Source organism: Solanum tuberosum, unplaced genomic scaffold (genome assembly GCF_000226075.1).
Source record: "Solanum tuberosum cultivar DM 1-3 516 R44 unplaced genomic scaffold, SolTub_3.0 scf00040, whole genome shotgun sequence".
Taxonomy (NCBI): domain Eukaryota; kingdom Viridiplantae; phylum Streptophyta; class Magnoliopsida; order Solanales; family Solanaceae; genus Solanum; species Solanum tuberosum.
The window spans coordinates 625,821-646,728 of NW_006238964.1; the positions used below are offsets into that span (position 1 = coordinate 625,821).

The 20,908-nt window shown below is 33.0% G+C and overlaps 2 protein-coding genes and 1 pseudogene across 2 annotated transcripts; all 3 read right to left on the reverse strand.

The window, feature by feature from the left end:
- Nucleotides 1–287: 287 nt before the first annotated feature.
- LOC102592753 (subtilisin-like protease SBT1.6) lies at nucleotides 288–3,089 on the reverse strand. Its single transcript, XM_006342848.2, has one exon. It carries the CDS (start codon nucleotides 2,918–2,920, stop codon nucleotides 563–565), a length of 2,358 nt encoding a protein of 785 aa, XP_006342910.1. The 5' UTR covers nucleotides 2,921–3,089; the 3' UTR covers nucleotides 288–562.
- Nucleotides 3,090–6,720: 3,631 nt separating this feature from the next.
- LOC102593091 (probable E3 ubiquitin-protein ligase RNF217) lies at nucleotides 6,721–9,134 on the reverse strand (annotated as a pseudogene).
- Nucleotides 9,135–13,263: 4,129 nt separating this feature from the next.
- LOC102593752 (uncharacterized) lies at nucleotides 13,264–14,785 on the reverse strand. Its single transcript, XM_006342850.2, has 2 exons — nucleotides 14,432–14,785; nucleotides 13,264–13,744 (listed from the first exon to the last, which is right to left on the reverse strand). Exons 1-2 carry the CDS (start codon nucleotides 14,674–14,676, stop codon nucleotides 13,513–13,515), a joined length of 477 nt encoding a protein of 158 aa, XP_006342912.1. The 5' UTR covers nucleotides 14,677–14,785; the 3' UTR covers nucleotides 13,264–13,512.
- Nucleotides 14,786–20,908: the final 6,123 nt, after the last annotated feature.

Consider the following 20,908-nt stretch of genomic DNA (forward strand, 5'->3'; position numbering starts at 1 on the left):
AATTCTTCGAGGCAATTGACATTGCTATTATTCAAGGGTCATCCACAAATATGTCTCGAAAAGTAGTTAAACGTAAATAATGGTGTGCACATGATGGACCTGATACTAATGTACTCGGTCTAGCTCTCTCGATCTTTTGTGCCCTCTCTCTCTCTGCTCAAACCCGAAACCTATATTATGAAGCAAGAAGAACATAGCCCCAATTTTATATTGCAACTCCTTAGGTTATATGTTCAATTTCAACTCTCACCCTCAACATAATGCAACATCCAACATTTGTACAAAGGTTTTTTCAACGTCATCAATATATTGCTATAAAGAAACCAAACATAAGATACGATATATGCTTCATCAAAACTCTAGACAAACGCAGCCAAAACTTCATGGCTGAAAGCAAACAACCAACTCCCAACTCTTCTTCACCTTTACAAACATCCTTATCAACATACATATTAAACATTGTAGTTGCTTATCAACAGAGATAGATCCACATATTGTTATACATATACTGTTATCCAGATTCGGTAGCACGAAGAACACTTAATTCCCAAGCGTTTCTTCATCAAAGAGGCTCCTGCATTGTTACAACTATTGGACTTCTCACTTCATGCTTCCCATCTGACCACACTATTGAGCCACTTTTCACTATGGAACTCCCTGGTGATAGCTTTAGTGCCTCTGCTTGTACTCTCACCAGAAAATTAAGCTTCTGTCCAACTCTTCTAAACGTCAGCTTCTCTGGCTCCACCGTCACCACCATACCCCTCGGTGGTTTCACAATCACGTGGTACACTGAATTGGGATCTCCGACGTTTGTCACAGTCCTAATGAAATGTGTGGACAACTTGTGCGTTCCATATTGTTGGAACACTGCTGAAAGCGAAGGGTAATTCAAATTCCCCACATGGCCTGCTCTTTTTGCCTTGCTACAATCTGAATACTTCCTTGTAACTACTTGAATATTCTTGGTTGTGTAATTGGAATTGCAGAGGAAATCGACGTAGTCATAGGAAGTTAGGTCGTAAATCAAACCAGGGTCCATTGCCTTTTGAGGGTGCACATGTCCTGCTCCAAAATCCATCACAGTCGACGAATTTCGAGTTGATTCATCCATCATAATTTGTCCCCTATTATCCACTGTATAGGCAGTTGTCATCAATGCTGATCTTATAGCTGCTGGGCTCCATCCCGGATGAGCTGCTTTCAACAATGCTCCTAGTCCAGATACATGTGGGCAAGCCATGGAGGTTCCTGATAAAATGTTGAACTCTGTTCGACGCGTATCCCATGGAAGCCCACTGGGTGCAACACCATCGGGCCAAGCTGCAAGGATGTTCACTCCAGGTGCAATCACGTCGGGCTTCAGAATTTCGGGTGACTCTGGGTTCGGTCCTCGGGCTGAAAATGATGCCACTACTGGTGCTGGCCGCACATTTAGAAGAGTACCTCTGAATAAAATGGTCGCCGTTGGCGGTGACTTGGACTTTGATGCTACCGATATGTACTTCCTTATCTCATCACCGGCAGAAGCTCCAACTGCCGTCGCTGGTAACACGTGGCTATCAGCTACTAAACCTTCACCATCGAATACTCCATTGGCTATTATCATCCCCATTCCACCAGCTTTCTTCACCACTAAGCCTTTTGCAGCTCTCGAATTGACGCCTCTGTCACACAATACGATTTTTCCCTGTACATAATTTGGGTTTAATGAACCTTCTAAACACAGTGAAGACGAATACCCATCGCTACCTTCACTTCCGGCGTAAATTAAGGGGTAAAGTCGATGGGGAGTTAACGCCGGGCCACCGTATATGCTCACTCCAGGAATTATCTTACCATTTCCAAGTTTGACGTCAGCAGGAAAATCACGGTCAATTGTTCCGGCACCAACATTGGTGACCCAAGGAGCGACATTGGTTACTGTGAGGCCTCCAGGTCCACCGTTTCCGGCGGAAGCAGAGACGAAGATTCCGGCATCGGTTGCAGCAAAGGCGGCAATGGCGATTGCGTCGAGGTTATAGGGAACAACAACTCCGCCAACGCTAAGGGATATGACATGGACACCATCAGCAACGGCGGCGTCAAATGCAGCCAGGATGTCAGCGTCGTAGCAGCCTGAAGACCAGCAAACTTTGTAAGCAGCTAGACGAGCCTTTGGAGCCATCCCAGCAGCAACACCACGAGCGTAACCAAGAGTAGACGCCGGAAATACGTACCTCCCTGCCGCAATTGAAGCTGTATGAGTTCCATGACCATCCGAGTCTCTGGGAGATCGAAACTCCTTAGTTTCATTCATTTTCCCATTTGTAGCCTCATACCCACTGGAAAAATATCTCGCTCCAATCAATTTCCGATTGCATGAAGTCACCGGAAAGTCTCTGCCAGCCACACACTCCCCTTTCCATTTTGCCGGAACTGGACCAAGATCACGATCATGGAAGCTCTTCCTCTCAGGCCAGATCCCAGTATCAATTACTCCAATAACAAGGTCGGACCCATAATCTGATTCCTTGAGCAACCCAGCACTGTCTGCACTACTCAATCCAAGAAATTCAGGGGATCTCGTTGTTTGAACATGCCTAACTTGTTCAGGAATGACAGCCAAAACCCCATTAAAATCCTCAAGCTTCTGAGCATCCAAAGTCGACAATTTAACAGAAAACCCATGAAATACATTACTATAAGTGTGAATAATGCGATTAGCAGCAGCTTCACCAATTTCTAACGATTGGGTATCCGCAGAAAGAGATCTTAGAGCGGACTCGTACCAGTTCTCATGGGTCGGAAATATGGAAGGTTTAGCATCATGTTGGACGTGAACTATGAAAGTTCTAATTGGGTCATTTGCAGTTGATGAAACTGAACCAGTGAATACTAAAAACGAAAGACAAAAGAAAAGAAATGAAGAAAACGCCATGAAAGAGGTGTCAATTGAGCAGAAAATAGGCGGCAATGGAGTGAAGTTTCATAAGAAGAAGAAGAGTGAAAGTGCAAGTGGTTATAGTGAAAGAAAGGGAAGCGTGGTAGTTTTAGTACACACACGACTGAGCTGGAGAAAATGAGTGGATGGATATACTGGACCCAACTTAACTCATCATTTTTAAAATACTCATATCTTATACTTCTTCGTATTCAAATTATTAGAATTTGTATTAACATTTTAAAATATATTTTAATTATAATCATAATTAACTATACAAATGAAGCTTTTTTTTTAGGGTTTCTATTCAATGATTTATACCTATATCAGAGACCGACTGATTTAGATTCATGTTGTATAAGATAATTTATGATTAAGAGATAAACAATTTCATTCCTTATATCTTATTCTTTGATTGTAAATGAACTAATGAAGTTAAAAGCTTTATTACAAATCTTCTACTATCATTATTTATATTTAATTCACTTCTATTTTATTTGGTAGGAGGAGTTGAGGACAATATAATACACAATAATTTACATTAAAAAGTTAGTGATTTTAACTTATTTGGGATTCTATATAGTAGTATTTTTAATATGAATTCTTGAGATTTGCAACAGTGGGGGCTTGGTGTTTTGCTTGGAATTTAACAGCCTCTCATTTCTCTTGTGTTGATAGGGAATTTTATGTTGGAGTTGAATTATGTGGAACCCATAACGCCTTTGCATTTTTTCTTTATTTCAAAGAGACAACAAGTGTCCCCGTCCTTTACAAAGAATAAGAGAAGTCAGTATTAACTTTGAAATTTATTGACGTGTTTCTTTTTTTATGACACAAGCTGTAAGTTACTTTCTTTTCTTTTCAAAAACTTACTTTGATATTACACACTTTGTTTTGAATTAAGTGACCTATTTTAACTTGATAAAAAAATTAAGATAGTAAGTAAATCTTTTAAATTGAATGATTAAATATATCAAAATTTATGGTAAAACAATGCTAAAAAGAAAAAGATATTTTTTTAAAACAGACTAAAAAGAAAATTAGATCAAATAAATTGAAACAGAAAAAGTATCATTTACTTGGACAAAGAATAATAAAAATACTTTAAGTGGAAATTAATTCTTATTTCTTTAGGTAAATAATTTAATTTTCACTCATTAGGTAAATAATTTAATTTATGTAATATTAGATCAATTCTCAATTAGGGAATGACATTTTATTTTATTTTTATATATTAACACAAAGTCAGAGAAAGCACGTGAGGTGTATACTGTGACAATGAGACATGGTCGGCCAGGTCTCATTTCCATTTAAATAAGAAGAAAAAGAAATATAGATAGATACCAACAGAGATCTTGTTCCACTGTCTTTTTCCCTATATAGTTTGACACATCAATTGAAAAACAGTTTAATACCATTAATCATAGGGACTACTTAACCAAATTACCCATAATCTTTTCTTTGAAAGAGTAATTAGTAGTAATTATGTACCTTCTTGGAGTAGTAAAGATGATATTAGAAAAAGAAATCTTCTAAATTAATAGAGGTTTTTTTTATTTATTAAAAATGAAGTAGTAATAATTAAAGGACTTCAAGAGAAGAATATTGTTCGGATTGAAATGTTGAATCAAGTGGAAAATGTTGAATTTTTTTTTTTTTATTTCACCAGAGAGTAAAAAGGGAAGTCTGGTGCATTAAGCTTATACTGTATATAGGGTATGTGAAAAGTTGAATCACAAGAGACTTTTTGATAACACAGAGACAACTTTATCAATTAAGTTAAGACTCTTGTCTCCTTTAAATATAATGAGATCCAAATAAAGTAGGCTTCAGATATAAAAGGTGATCAAAAGAAGAGTAGTTTGAAACATGATATCTTAAATTGTGGAACATGACATCAATGAAATTGGTTCTTTAAAATGAAAAGAAATAAAGAGTCAAGTGAGGGCCCTCATAGAGTTTTGAATGCAATTATTTAAGAACAAACATCATCATCAACATCACTATGTGGATTATTGACATATAGAATGGTTTCAAACATCAACTTTATTTTGTTTTAATAGGATCTAACTTTACGATTTTGAATGTTCTTATCTTTTAGCTTTTCGTAATGAGTATTGATCAACTCTTTATTCAAAATTAAAGCGCTCAATAAAGTAGAGGTTCAATTTTTGAGTTTTGTGGAGAAGCTTCTTTCATCTTTATGCATCTTTTGCTCAAATATAGTGGCTATATGGTGACTGACATTAATAAGAAAATGATATCAACGTATAATTTAACCAAAAAAACTAGCTTGAAAGTTAAAAAAATTCAAAATCATATACATAATGAAATAAATTGTCATGTCACCTACTGATGTAGATGGTAACGTCTCAGTATGTGTAGGTCTGACAATTAAAATGTGTATAAAATAATATAGGAACCTAACATCGAGTGAGAAAAGAATTGAATTGAGTGTACTCTGATCATGACCAGAAAAAAATAGACAACAATATTGTCTTTGCATAATCCTCACCAAAGTGAAACTCAACACATTTGATGATGCAATAAATTTGCCCCATAAATAATCCCTATACCTTCTAGCTTATGGGGCAATACTGACCAACAGAGGAAAGTGACTTTGGTCTCTTGGGAGAAAATCTAATTGCTAAAGAGTTTGATGATTTAAAAGTTGAATGTGGTAGAGAGTGAAATGTTGCAATTGTGTAGAAATTAGTGTGTGACAATTGGTTGAGAAAAAATGTGTGTTTTGGATGAAATTGATAAATTGAGTTTATATGAAGGAAAACACATATATTTGGAACCATTAGACTCCAAAATAATTGTAGTTGATATTGAAGAAAATTAAATTCTACAAAGATAAAGATGACTAAATGGTATACCAATTGAAGAGTTAAGTTACTCTTTGACTTTAAATGACACATAATTAGTCACCAGAAACTTCAAATGACACATTATTAGTCCCCAGAAACTTCAAATGAGAATTTCACAGACATTACACTGACTTGCAAGCAGACATACACTAAAAATTGTCCTGATCATACATGTTCCACCCAAGTAGAGGTGGCATATTCTAGTTAATCAAATATCGTCATGAGAGTTTCAATTTGATTGGTCGAGAAGAGTTTGTCATCTCTTCCATCTTGACCCAATTGACATGCTTGAGCCAATCAATATTTTCATGTCGACTTTAGTATGGTTAAAAATAGTTGTCTTTTTCACAATTCTTTCAACCTACAACTATAATAAGGATTTTCATAATTAAACAAGGCAAAAAATTCTCGTGGATTAAATGTTATAAATTCTCTATGAAGATCAAGAAGGAAGGCAAACTAAATATCTAGGCATTCAAAACAAATCTAATGAATGCAAATCAAATACCAGGGTGTTAAAAGATCAAATTCACTTATTTTTGTCCATCAAAGTATTTTTGATGAATAAGGTTCAAATCCAACATAAATTCAAAATCAAACACAAATATCCTTAAATTTATATTCGAAGAGAAGGATAAGAGAACTACTAGAGACTCTAACACCAATTATTCTTAAATACAATACCATAAATATTTCTCATTCTTATTATTTACTTGATATGAACTTTATTGTCTACCGCTCATTCCTTTTTCGCCAAGTATGAAGACTATTATGTTCTCATACTTTTTTTTAAGCAACTCCATTGAGTTGAGAAATGAACGTTCCCAATAGCAAAAGGAAATGTAAAACAAAACCACAACTACCATATGCCTTGTTAGAAAAATAGATGAAAAATATATCGAGAAAAAAAGAAAAATAATGAAGTGAACAGAAAAGGAGTTATGCTACAGATTTATAAGCAAAGGAAACTTAATAATGATCACTTGAATAATCATTTTAATTTAAGAGAAAAATACGAACTTCTAAAAAGTAAATAAACTTTAAAAGGAATAATAATAATCTGAACTTGCAATATATGTGAAGCCTTGAAATCGATCATCGAAAGCACAAGATGCATGCATGAAAGAAAACTTGAGCGACGATAATGGGGTTTTAGTTAAGTTGACGGACAAATATGTTGAGATTTGTGGTCCATTCCACAGCGATAGCAAAAATCATGTCCACACCTGCCATAGATTCAAAATTTTCTCAACTGTATATTCAATAAATACTATGTATATTGTTAGTTCAATGTGTATATTGTTTCTTGCCTTATTTCCCAAAATCATTTGCACAACTCAATTGGAGTATCAATTCTTTGTTACTATCTTCATTATATTGTTACACAAAAAGAGCAATTTGACATTCCAACTATAGTTATTACTTTACTTTCAAGTTATCATGTGGAGACATGTTATGAACCAATTACTCCCTACCTCTATGTAAAATGATAAATATACACTTTTTAACATACATTAAGAGAAAAACATATACATTTTTCATTGTTTACCGCACCAATTATCCAGTCAGTTTGGTCTCTATGTAATAAGAATATGAGAAAAAGATGAGAAGATTCAAGCTATTTTCCATATGTTTTCACTGTTTGTTGGTCTGAATTGTAGGCCTTGTAGTGTTGAGAAGAAGTTAGGCCTATTGGCCAATGTACTCCATTACATATCTATAAATATTAACGGTTAATAAATATAAAAGCTTCAAATCTTCGATCCTAATTTTATTTTATTATTGCAACAACTTAAAACTTATTTTATTATTGCGACAACTTACAACAAATTATTACAAACGACTCTTGAATGAGAGAGAGATTAACGATTGAGAAAAATACCTGCAAGTTAGTTGCACGCAGCCATCACCCTTTTCAAAATAACACTTACACTTTGGACATTTCCTCCATTTCTTGTTCTTAGCAATTCCCATCAGCATCACATCTCCCTTCCCTCTATCGTTTGATCTGCCCAAACGCTGAAAATCCTTGCACTCTAATCCCTCGTGCCACGAGACATTACACTGAGCACAGAACAATCGACGACAATTAGGACACTCAGAGTCAATCACATTCTCACTCCCATCATAAACCAACATAGCTGAACAGTCCTTATAAGGACAATGCAATTTCATTGAACCCGAAAACAGAGCATTATTTTCCAATTGATCCAACACTTGCTTAGGAACAATTTCTCTCCAGAACTTCAGTTTAATTATGGCCTTACAAGCAATATCTGGACACTTGATAACGCTAACATTTTCTTGTACTATTTTTCTAGTAACATATTTGGTGACGCAATTATTTATGTTAAGTGACAATAGCTTGATCACTACCTGCATTTTCAGTAATTAACAATGCCATGGTGTGTGTCTCAAAAAATGAAAACAATAAAAACTTAAAGAGGCAAAAAATAAAAGAAGGCGTTTTTAATGGAATACTAGATAGCACAACAATTTGGATGCTGTTTATTTTTGGTAGGATGATAATTTAGACTTAATAATTTTTATAAAGCAAACTATTGCTCTGTACCTAGCTGAGTATACATGAAATCCATACACGAATGAGTCGCAGAAAGTAGCTATTACTTCATTGTCATCAAAGAGATGATCTTTAGACTCTGCATTCTACCGACACGCCAAATTCAGACTTTCAAATGACATCAACATAAATATTTGGGAAAAAGCACAACTACCTCTACGTACATCCTAGATTACCTTCAGCATATGCAATATTTAACATTCATGATCTCTTCCATTAGTAAAAGATGACTTTTGGTTTATATTCCTTCTCTACCCACGAGTGTTATATTCTGCCCTCAGCATACGTATTCACATAGTAGTCCTCAAAGCTTTTCTCTTATGCAGAAGAAAGTAAACAGTAAGCTCGACTTAGACTTCATCTAATTCATTACTTGTTATGTCCTGATAAAAAGACTGGTTGAAGGTAATATCCTTCAAAATATTTGGTAGATTCTTCAGAGGGAGCAAAAGAATTTCTTAAAAATTGTAAATGAATAATAACACAAAGCGTAAGGTGAAAAATCTATGATATTTAATAGTTCCCACAAGAGAGCACTATGAATTTGCACCTTCTAGTTTTCTAAGAATTCATTTCCTTCTCTCCAACAGGCTCTACTACAAGAAGTGATGGGCTATAGTATTTGAAAAATTAGGAACAATATAATTTCTTTGGAATATTATACAATTAAGACAATTAATTAATGGTAAACCAAAAATATAATCTGCACTTAAATTAAAGAACAAAGTACCCCTTTCTCATCTAGTTGCAACTCCATTGATCAGGGCCAGGGGGTCTTCTCCAACAAAAGACACTCTTTTTCAATCCTTTGGCAAAAGGCACTTTCCGATGTCATGTTCTTATAATTTTTGTCATATTTGAAGAAGTGGTGATCATATGGATAATAGTCAAGTATGTCAAACTGCTTGATCTGCTTAAACCTCTGCTCAATATAGTCTATAATCTCTTCTATTTCCCCACAAGTATTATTTGCCTCATCCATTTATTGGTGTTGCTTATTATGAAGCAAGAAAGCAATTGTTTTCTGGTATATTATGCTCATTGGAAAAAATAAAATATCCTATTTAATTTGTTTAGTTGCCAATCCCAACAGATAACTGTATTGGAAGGAATTATTCTTATAGTATAATTCCAACAATAGCATCCATATTCCCATCCCAACTAAATCAGAAATATTTAAGTACTGAACTTGCTTAGTGTGTAAACTTTCCTTTGTGTTGTGCGGGCTGTTTGACTGGAACAACTACAGATTCTATTGTCATAAAAAAATGAACAGCTTTCACAGAGGAAGTTTACAGATGAGCAAGTTGATTGCCCATTCACTACCTACACATAATTAGGCCTTGAACTAAGCACTATAGAGAAACATGATAGTACTGCTTAGTTTTCACCATGCTATAACGTAAGAACAAATAATAGTATTTCTCATTGGCAACAGAATATTGGATATCATACACTCCTCATCTACATAGAGGAAGTGCAACTCTGTAACTCAGAATAATCATTCACGTTTACAATTCAGCTTTTGAAAAGATTATTTGACGCAAAATACAAACTCTTGAATCATCTATACATATAATATGCTCGAAGTACACATGAACTGATGCATATATAAACAAAATGGAAGCAATTCGACGGTAGAAAGTAGGTGTTTTTTGTTGAAAGAATCAACTTCACCAAATTAAAGATTGAATAAACCCCAACAACCTCAATATATTTAAGGCTCAAATAAAGAAGCAGGAAAAATACCTTATGTAAACTACTGGTTCAAGTTGGTAATATCACCCATATAGCTATCTTCCAAAGATCCAAAATATAAGCTTTCTTTTGAATCACCTGCAATCAAAATTATACACCGACATGTAGTAAGGGAAGAGCTTTTCTTTTGGCTATCCAGACCGACATGTAGTAAGGGAAGAGCTTTTCTTTTGGCTATCCAGACCTGCACATGATCGATATAGCTTAAATATATGTTTATAGCAAACTAAATCAATTGATTGACTACATGGCCAAGACCAATTAATACTTCTTTTATGTTGCGTTAAGCAGCAAACCATGGTAAACAATTAGAAGTAAAATGATGTATTTGGAGCTAAATGGTTCTTATGTTATAAAAAGGTTACTCCACAAGGAAGAACATCTTTAAAACCTAAAATCCAAAATAATAATAGTGTTTTTCCTCCAAGTCAAACCATCCGATTAGAATTCAATTCAATATGCGCCTCATTTAAACGTATAATCCATCAGTAGAGTGAGACGGGAAAAAGTAGTAACCAAAATAGCCCAGAGAGCTCCAAGTGGTTCACGCTCGACCCATTTGTAGAAGAAGAAATAGCTGAATCCAATATCTCAGATAGTCGTACCAAATCGACAAATGAAAGTAGACAAGTTCAAAAGACTTAAAAAGGGGAAAATCATCAAAAGTAGAAGTTAGCAATTCACAAAAATCACAGTGTCAACTCCATAAACAACATATCGAGAAGTTTTCATTATTTGAGATACAATAAAAGATGTATTGTCACAATTAGCATTAAGAGAACTAAAAGAAGAGTGAAGAAAACTCGGGCAATTTGAATAGAAATATCTGAATTTTCGAAATCTCTTCTAACTAACAACTATACCAGGATGGATTCTACCGAATCTTGATTGAAGGGTAGATAAACTAATTGGAATCAACGTCAACCAGTGTGATTGTCAAAAACTTATACTGACATAGAATTAGATATGACTAATACATAACTTCAATACAGAGTAAACAAATAAACAAAACAATCGATAAAATCAGAAAAGTTAACCCAATTACTCCAGGTAAAATTGACAAGTAAGTTCATCATAATAAAAAAACTTAATTACATCAGCTAGAAAGTCAGTGGTAATCCCAACGGTAGCCTCATAGAAGCAAACGGCAGGTACCATTGATTGGCTGAGAGATCTGATGCCTCACTCCACTTTCACAGCGGCGGATGAGGACCGACGGTCGGTGGCATCGCCGCACCTGTAGGTGCATGACGTACTGGTGGAATGAATACCTTTTACACGAAATTTAAGAAAATAAATAAATTTTTGAATATTATATACTAAATTAAAGTTATGTCAAATATATAAAATTATTTTTTAATTGTGTGTGACCTTAAACATGCTACATATAAAACTGAAATTAAAATGTTATAAAAATAAAAAGATAATTCCTTTTTAAACGGAGAAAGTAATTTTATTTTTTTGTTATTAGAAGAGAGGGGTTTAGAAAGAGGAAATATGAGATAGGTGGCGGAAATGAAGAAGATGAAAATATAAAAGTGAAGCGATTAAATGATACGTGTCAGATCACTTTGAGGGTAGAGACTAGAGCCACATTGCATTCAATTGTCAAGTGTCTAAACTGCCCTCAAATACAATTTTAAGGACAAAAAACTGCCTCACTTTCTACTCACATTTTTAATATAGTAGAAAAATGTCCATATTTCTGTAATATTTAAATCTAGTTCCCACGTTCGATAAAAATAGAACAGTTGGGAGAATTCCTCAACTTTTCCAGTGGGTCATAATATAATAAATTACAAGCTGCAGAAATATTTCTGGGTCCCCTTTTTGTAATATTGTCTGAACGTGAAAATTGTGTGCTTGTAAGTGTAAACTCATAAATAGTTAAAATAATAAAATTCTATAACTACTCAAACGTGGTGATGAATATATTGACTTAATTCATATTCTATCATTTTTTATGATCTCACAGAGCAAAAGCACTAGCCACTGCTCATGTGATGGAATAACAATAAGCATGCCTCACGTTATGCCTAATTATTGCATCATATACTATATATATCAAAAGTTTTTTCAACACCGGCCACATTAGAACTAAGAAATATTATTAGGTCTTTGTTGGGTTGTCAAATGGAGATCTTTAATTGAATTCAACCAAATTGAAATAGGTCAAATTAATAAATGAAAAATAATTAACCCCCCTTAATATTTACTTTGTTTGAAATGGGCAGCTTCAAAATGGACTAAAAAATATATCATAAGGTAATCTGTTCAATTCTTCCCAAATTTTTTTACTAATTACTGAATAATTATCTTTAAAATATATACTATTCTATCTCTTTATATAACATATAATATATTTAATTTGAATTAATTTGGGCCACATATTAAATCAATTATAAAATAGGCCAAATTGGGTAGATTAACATAAATGAATACATTATATTTGATTCACATACTGCTTTAATGTTTGACTCATGTATTACTTCTTTATTGATTTCTATATGCATGATCATACTCTTAAAATTTCAAAGTATCTATTGACTAAGAAAACTTGATATAAATTAACCACATATTTCCAACTACCAATTTAGATATTTTGGTAAGATCGTTTGATATATTCATGTCACTTATTAGAGACGAAACATACCGCCTATTCGGATCCATCATATTCATCGTATTAATGGATATTAGTGTGATTTATCTCAAAGAAGATGATTGGTTTCTTTCCAGGTCCGTTCGTTATTTAACATTATTTATGTATTGATCCGTATAAAAATGACATTTTTATATACTAAACGATTTTAGTATATAAAAAGGACTTTTACTTGGCGAAAACTAATCACTCAATTAAAAGTCTTTTACCTCATATCGCCCTTTCAACATATATCACGAAATCACAAGTAATAATTTATAAAATTTGAAGATTTATTTGTTGTTCTTTTTAAACTTTCACGAAATCAACTGCACCAAACAAATTAACACGAAGGAAGTAAAATACAATAACATAAAGTTCGAAATAGAAATTGGATAATGATATATAGAAGTATGGGTTAAAATCATCCTAGTCATCAATTGTTGTCACGTAGGAGATTTTAATGGACTTATTCGCCCACATCAACATCTTCGACAGCTCATATTGTCACTTTTAATTATAACTTTTCTCGAATATATGCTTGTCAACTCATTTTCGAAAACAAAATCACTAAATAGCTAGTACCGTAAAATAACAAAATTTCTTTAGTTTTTAATCAAAGATTTCTTATCCAAAACATATATGGAATAGTCAGATCAATAATACTTGCTCTATATTCTTTCAATAATTTTATTGTAACCAATAAAAGAATTTGGGAATAAAGCAAAACGAATTCGAATTATGATAATGTAAATATAGGTCGAGTATTTTTCTTAGAATATGCTAGGGGATTTCGCCGTTGATTGTATTCCTCCAGTAGAGCCGAAGCCTCACTACACCGCCGGCGGTTATCGTCTCCACATCGGCGAAAAGATCGTAACATATTTTTAGTATAAGTCTCAAGTTCTTTCATTTCATCCAAATAAATCTGCCTGTTTCTACACTCCACACTGCAGAATCCAAGATCACCCCTGCATTAATTAATATAAACATTACTATTAATTAACGTTTCATGATAAAGAAATGAACCTTGCTAAATTCAATCTTAAAAACTAATTTATGAAGTCAGGATTTTGACTAAGCACATTGTTTAATCCCATACGGTATGGGACACTAACACCCCCACACGTCCAAAATTTGCCAGTTAGAGTGTAAACAATATAAGGTGAAGGCCCGACATTAGGTAAACATAATTGGGATGGGGCCTAACTTTTGATACACTAATAAAATTTGATATACGAACAAAATAAAGAAAATCGATGAAATTAAGTTTGTTGATTGGTTTTGTGTTTCAATTTGTATAGTTTGTCTCATTTTGACTTGATACACGGTTTAAAAGGGCATTTAAAAAAAGAAAAAAGAATATCATTTGCAAAGTTAGAAATAAAGAAATAACGAATTTAGGTGCCCCTCCCAAACTTTTAAAAATGAGTGATTTTAAGTCCAAAGCCCTTTTTTTTTTAATACCGAGTCTGAGTAGCTGACAAGTAAGTTAGTAAACTGTGAATCGATAGGCTTTACTTCCTCCTTTTACTTTCAAGAGAAATTCCATCATTCATGGCGAATATATCGTATAATAAGAAAAGTAAAAAAACACATTTAAAAAAAAATGAAAGTATAACAAATAAATTGAAACGGATAAAGTATAATATACATACTTGTACATATAAACTTCTTTGTCGAGTCTCAAAGTCTTGTTGCAAAGGAAACAATATTTGAGGAAGCAACAATTATGTTCAATACTGATAGATTGAGTAGGATTTGTGTGGAAGATGGGTTTGACTTTGGTGAATCTTGAACTATACATAATTAAAACATTATTAGGAGCAATTGCCTTGCTTTGACAAATCTTCTTCTGATTTATTAGAATCTTTAGCCCAACAGCAACTGATTTTTGACCCATTTTAATTTTTTAGGATAAGCACAAAAACAATAAGGCAGAAATTGGGGAAATGAGCTAGTAAGCACTGAAAGGTGTTTGATATGAAGGTAGATAAAGTGGAGGGTATATATCGACTAAAAAGTAGGGACAAACAAGTCAATTTATAAATATTTTTATTTTATTTTAATAATAAGATAGATAAACGTGCTATAATGGAAATGGTCCATGTTATCGTGTTTGTCTACATCACCTGGATCCCACGTAACGTAAGTAATAAAGGAGATAAAAGTAATAAATATAATAATAATATATGTCAAAGTGAAAGATTCGAAATTTATTTAATAAATCAAAAATTCTTGTATTTCACTAACATAATTTAAATAAATAAATATTAAATAATAAATCTTAAACAACTTAGAATTTCTACTTTTAATTTATTTCCTGAGTAAAACTAAATTCCAGGACACTTCTTGGTTACTTGTATACCTGACTTTTTTCCAATATTAAAAAATGGGTGAAAATTAAAAAGAGATATACTATATTATATCTAATGTATATAATTAATAATAAAATAAGTTAAAGAAATGTTTTGACCTTGTCCCTTGTAAACAGTGGGTAAACGTGGAAATTGTGGTTGTAACTGCAAAATAATATATCATCGAATAACCAAGCGTGGTTAATTTGTCGTCATTTGTTTGGTACATATTTAATTTTTCTCAATTCTTTTTTGTTTGTCGTTAAATGTTGGAAATAATCTATACCTCATAAAAACACAGTTTACATTTATTCTAACTTCTTCATATATATTTCATTCACAGACTAATGAATATTGTTATTGCTATAAAAAACTTTATTAATTAACATAAAGCTCTAAAAGGATGTTAAAGTTTATTATTTTCGGAAATTAGATAGACCCATCCCGAGTACTTGAAAAATAATAGACTTCAATATTGAAATACTGGTAAAAAAAAAAAATTAAAAAGAAATAAAAGAGATTTATGATGATTTCTTAATTATTTTTTACTAGGTATTTTTTATAAAACACGAATATAATTAATTTAGTGAGTGATAAATCAAAAAATGATTGAAAATGTCCATCTAAGAAATAAAGTATAGCTTTCCTTAACAATTGAACTTGATTAGAGAATCTAAAAGTACTTAAGCCGATCCAGCACCACACTTAAGGGAAATTAATTAATTAATTCTTTATAATAAAAAAAGTCCAGCCATCTCAATTCTCAGTCCAACAATCATAACATGAACAAATAACAATTTGTCTTCACGAGTTCTTTGACAATAATATGAAATAAGTATTACGAAAAATACAACTAAATGCACAAATAGTTAATAGGACTAACGGCACTAAAATCGTGGGGAAAATCATCAATACACTACGAGTGCTTAAAATAACAACAAAATATCCATAAATGGGGAAAATTTATATCCAAACCCACCTTTACAAAAAAAAAAGGGATAGTTACGGTCCTAAATCATTCGATTATCTAGTTCATAAAATTTATATATATAAATAAAATAGTTTATAAAATTTATATATATAAAGGAAATAAATATATTTTATATATGATATACATATTTATACACAACATATACAATGATAGTGTATATATTGCGTATATCTCAATTAGGAATGACAAAGAATGCAAACCAAACTGATTGCAGGGGTAAATTCGCGAAGGCTCCAACCAGCCTCGCCTGGCAAAAATATTTGTTATCAATCACTGAAAATACTCTCTTATTTTTTTTCTCATTTTTTAAGTTGATATTATCTCTTTTATATTCTTGATCAGCAACAACCATCTAATTTAATATATATTTGGGGTGCATACTGAATTTTGCTGCCAATGTATATTTTCAAATATAATTGTAGGAAATGTTAAATAATATACGAGTAATTTGAAAATGAAAATTCTGAAATTTGGCGAGCATCCAACTAAACTAGAATAATATGTTTTATAAAAATTATATGATCAAAAATGTTTGAAAGGGACGCAATTGATCGATTCAATTACCTTCTACTCAAATAAATTATAATTCACTACACTCTGCATAGCTTTAAATCACTCGTTCTGTATCCATTCTGTTATCTTTCCTAATTTCAGTTATGTTGATAAACTAGTAATCCAAATGATATAAATTTATAGCATCCTATTTCATAAAGTAAATAATCACATTATAATTGTGATTTATTTCCCATCAAAGTCATATATACTATTCGGAAACATCAGCATCAGCCTTCAATGAGTTATGTTTCTAACTCTACATTTTAATCCTCTCGTTTAAGGAAAATCACCTAGTAAGATAAATATGTGATATATATTTATGATATTGTTAAATTAGGTCTTAGGCCGAATTCACACCCCAAAAGCTAGCTCAAAGGGAGGAGGATTGTCCAAGCCTTATAAGGAGTCCACCCATCTCATTAACCACCGATGTGGGACTTTTTGTCATTCTTTAACATCTCACATCACGCCCAGTGCTTAGCATCTTATGCGTGGGAAATTTTGATTTTGGGAGCCCCAACATCGGGTGAGACGAGCCATGCTCTGATACCTTGTTCAAGCCTTATAAGGAGTCCACCCATCTCATTAACCACCGATGTGGGACTTTTTGTCATTCTTTAACATCTCACATCACGCCCAGTGCTTAGCATCTTATGCGTGGGAAATTTTGATTTTGGGAGCCCCAACATCGGGTGAGACGAGCCATGCTCTGATACCATGTTAAATTAGGTCTTAGGCCTAACTCACACCCCAAAAGCTAGCTCAAAGGGAGGAGGATTGCCCAAGCCTTATAAGGAGTCTACCCATCTCATTAACCACCGATGTGGGACTTTTTGTCATTCTTTAACATATATAGTATTGTAATTTAAAAAAATAAAATACATGTTCATAGATACAATTAAGATGTTATAGTAAATTTTTATTTCCTTGCTCGCTCTCTCTCGATCGCCTCCTCTTCTCTCTGCAATATATATATATATATACAAATGGTAGCAGCTAATGATATAAATACAAACATAAATTAAACACACATTGTAACACATAAATATAATAACAAAGTAACAAGTGAGTATAAGTATAACTGGTTACGAAATAAAATATTGATACAATTGTATGTGTTATTACACTTGGTATAGATCAATTGTATTTGTGATACAATTATCGATCAGATATATAAATCAATTGTATCACTTTCTCCTCTATCCACTCTCTCTCTAGATTTCGCTCGCCTCTCTCCTTCCTCTCACCTTTTCTCCTTCCAGTAGCTAGCTTTTTTTATACAATCAATTGCATTAATTGTACCGTGATGTAATTATTAATCAAATATACAAGTCAATAGTATCTCTCTCGCCTCTCTCCTCCCTCCCCCAATCTCGCTCGTCTTTCTCCTTCTTCTAACGTGTAGCTATGAATCATAATTAAACAAATTATAGCTATAAATATCTAATTAAATCCAAATTATAATCATTTTTTAACGTTCCTTCTTTAATTTTACAAGGGAAACTTGCATAAATACGCTATATTAAGAAAATATTTACCATTTATAGCAATAAAAAAATTCACTTGGACACTTATAATACAACTTTACTACATAGAGAAAAGATAAAATAACACATGAATTTGTCCAAATTTTCAAAAAGACACTTTAACTATGAGGGTTTCTTATTACTCCCCCAAATAATTTTGAATTGATCAATGCCAGATTCTTAAAAACAAATGTTATCACGCATCAATCATTACGTGACACGTTTTAATTTATTTTTTTATTTTAAGTTTTTCTTTTATATCCTTTTCTTTCTTTATTTTTTGGTTCTCTTAGGTTTTGATTACTTTTTTTTTCTACTTTAATTTTGAATTCACCTTGTTGACACCCAATTTTGGACCTCCACAATATATATTAATCATCAAGCTTCTTCCATTTTAAACGATCTAAAATAATTAGTTTTATAAATTTCGAAAATAGTTTGCGAGTTATTTTAAATAAATTATGTCAGTTATTATAACTTTTAGACAATACTTATATTTTACATATCTATATATATAATTGATATATTTTAGGAACATTCGAAAATCGTCTCAAAAATATTTAGTTTTACTTAAATATTTGGTTAACTAGTTTAGTTATAAGATAGTTTATATTTTTGAAATAGTTAGTTTATAATTAAGTTAATTATTTTATTTCGTTGAGATTAAGAAGCTCACTAATTAATCATATCGATTCATTTTTATTTAAATCTTAGCCGAATTTGCTAACCGACTCGATTTGGCTAATTTCCTAAGTCAATCTACACCTAACCTTTAAACCCCAATCAAAGACCAACTTTGGGCCTTTACAATGTAATTCCAACCGACCAATTCAATTAATTCCTGGCCCACCATTTTTTTCCAATTCAATACAATACAGCAGCCCATAAACAACCCAACACACAATTCCAATTCCTCTATTTTTCCAATTCTCCAACCGACCCAAGTGCAAAATCTAACCCCAGCACCCACGCTTCTTCTTCCTCGCGTTAACAGCAGCTTCAGTCACGTTCTTCGATGGAGAAATTCACGGCGTCAAAGCACTGAAAATCGCAGGAGCAGTACTCTGCTCCTCTTTGTCTCCTTCCTCAACGTCTCTTTCCACAGCACTGTCGCGGCAGCAGGAGCAGTCGCGTGTTCGTCCTCGAGGTTGTGAGATCGAGACACGTTTCTTGTCAAGGACAATAGGATCAATCCCAAGCATCCATCTCCCATTTCCTCTTCTGGAATGGGGCGAATTTTCAGACAAAAGTTGTTTATCTCGATTTGTGAAAGACTTTTGGAATTCAAAATTTCGAATGGTCCCTCTCTTATACGAGATTCTCACCTCTTCCCCCCAAGAATTTCGACCTAATCCCCTCTATATAAAGGTTCTCTTTCTCCAGTGCAAAGGGATTTTTTTTTTAGGGGAAGATAATACTCAGCATACCTTAGGCAAAAGAGATACTAAATACATTTTAAGGAAAACAGAGGAGAAACCTAGCTTCCGTGTTTGGATCGGATATTCTGCCCAGACTTCCTGATTACTGTCCGTGTTAGAGTTTTCGTGGTGAAGGTCGTCATCTTCGCTCGTTTTGCTCCAGCTCGCTGCACTTAAGGAGGTAAACTCCGTTTCAATTCCAACTCTTTTGTGGATGTGCTGTTTTTGGCAAATTGTGATTGTTTGATTGATTTGTTAGCTTTTCTCTCTTTCTTGACTGCCCTCATTCTCCTCGATTCTTTATTGATTATGTAGTAGCCAAATGATTAGGTGGGAGTGGGCGTTTTGGTTGTATGAAATGTAAAATGTGCTCTTATGAATGTCGTTGTTTGTATGAGTTTAGTTGGCCAGTATGTTAAAGGGCATTTCTTCAGTCCAATGAAATCTCTAGCATATTTGTGATATTGCTTTCGTTTAATGTCTGGCTCAACAGTTTCTACGTGTTCATTTTAAGATTATTTCCACTATCCTTCACTTCGAGCTTATTCGTCGAATGTCATTGAATACTCATGTTCGTGTTCTCATAGTCTGTTAGCATGTGAAGTTCCTCTTTTGCTGCTGTCTTTTTATTTCTCTCTTCCCAAAATAAAGGCAGAATCTCGGATTTAACTGATATCGAGCTTGTATCTCGCCTGTCCTCTGCTTGATATCTTTATAGTTGGCTATGTCGCTTTCCATTGCTCTTATTTCGCTTTCGTGTTAAATGCTGAAAATCTGACTTGGCCATTCAAGATGTGTGACTATAACTTTGATAGAATGTGGTAATTCGTCTTGAGACTTTGTTTTAGCGTCTTATGTTGTTTTGGGACTGCTGTTCGGTATTGTTATCCTCCAAGGACGGTATTTTTCTCTTTGCCTATTTATGCTTATAAGCATGTTAAGTTGAGTAAAGATGTTTATCATGTTAAGTTGAGTAAAGATGTTTATCATGTTTTAGTTGTTTGAATGTAATAATAGTTCTCTCCAAAATGATTTACCACCTTTTAATAACATTCTGTCGTTTAGCTTGATAAACTAGCAATATTAGGTTCCATTGGTAGAGTTAAATATTGACTATAGCATGAGGTGTATTACTTATTGATTATGTGGCATGATTTTTCCATTGACATTTGGAGATTTATTTCTCATAGGTATATGCAGGTTATTGCTAAGTATTCTAGCACTGTTTGTTAGCTTATTTATTTCTTTTGTCATTCATCAAATTAATTTAGTTTTTGTCTTTCTCAAA

What these genes read in the sequence shown, in the direction of transcription:
- LOC102592753 (XM_006342848.2), bottom strand. Translation starts at nt 2,920, where the DNA reads ATGGCGTTTTCTTCATTTCTTTTCTTTTGTCTTTCGTTTTTAGTATTC.
- LOC102593752 (XM_006342850.2), bottom strand. Translation starts at nt 14,676, where the DNA reads ATGGGTCAAAAATCAGTTGCTGTTGGGCTAAAGATTCTAATAAATCAG. An exon ending in AAAGAAGTTTATATGTACAA is followed by an intron (nt 13,745 to 14,431) that starts GTATGTATATTA and finishes TAATTAATGCAG; the next exon opens with GGGTGATCTTGGATTCTGCA.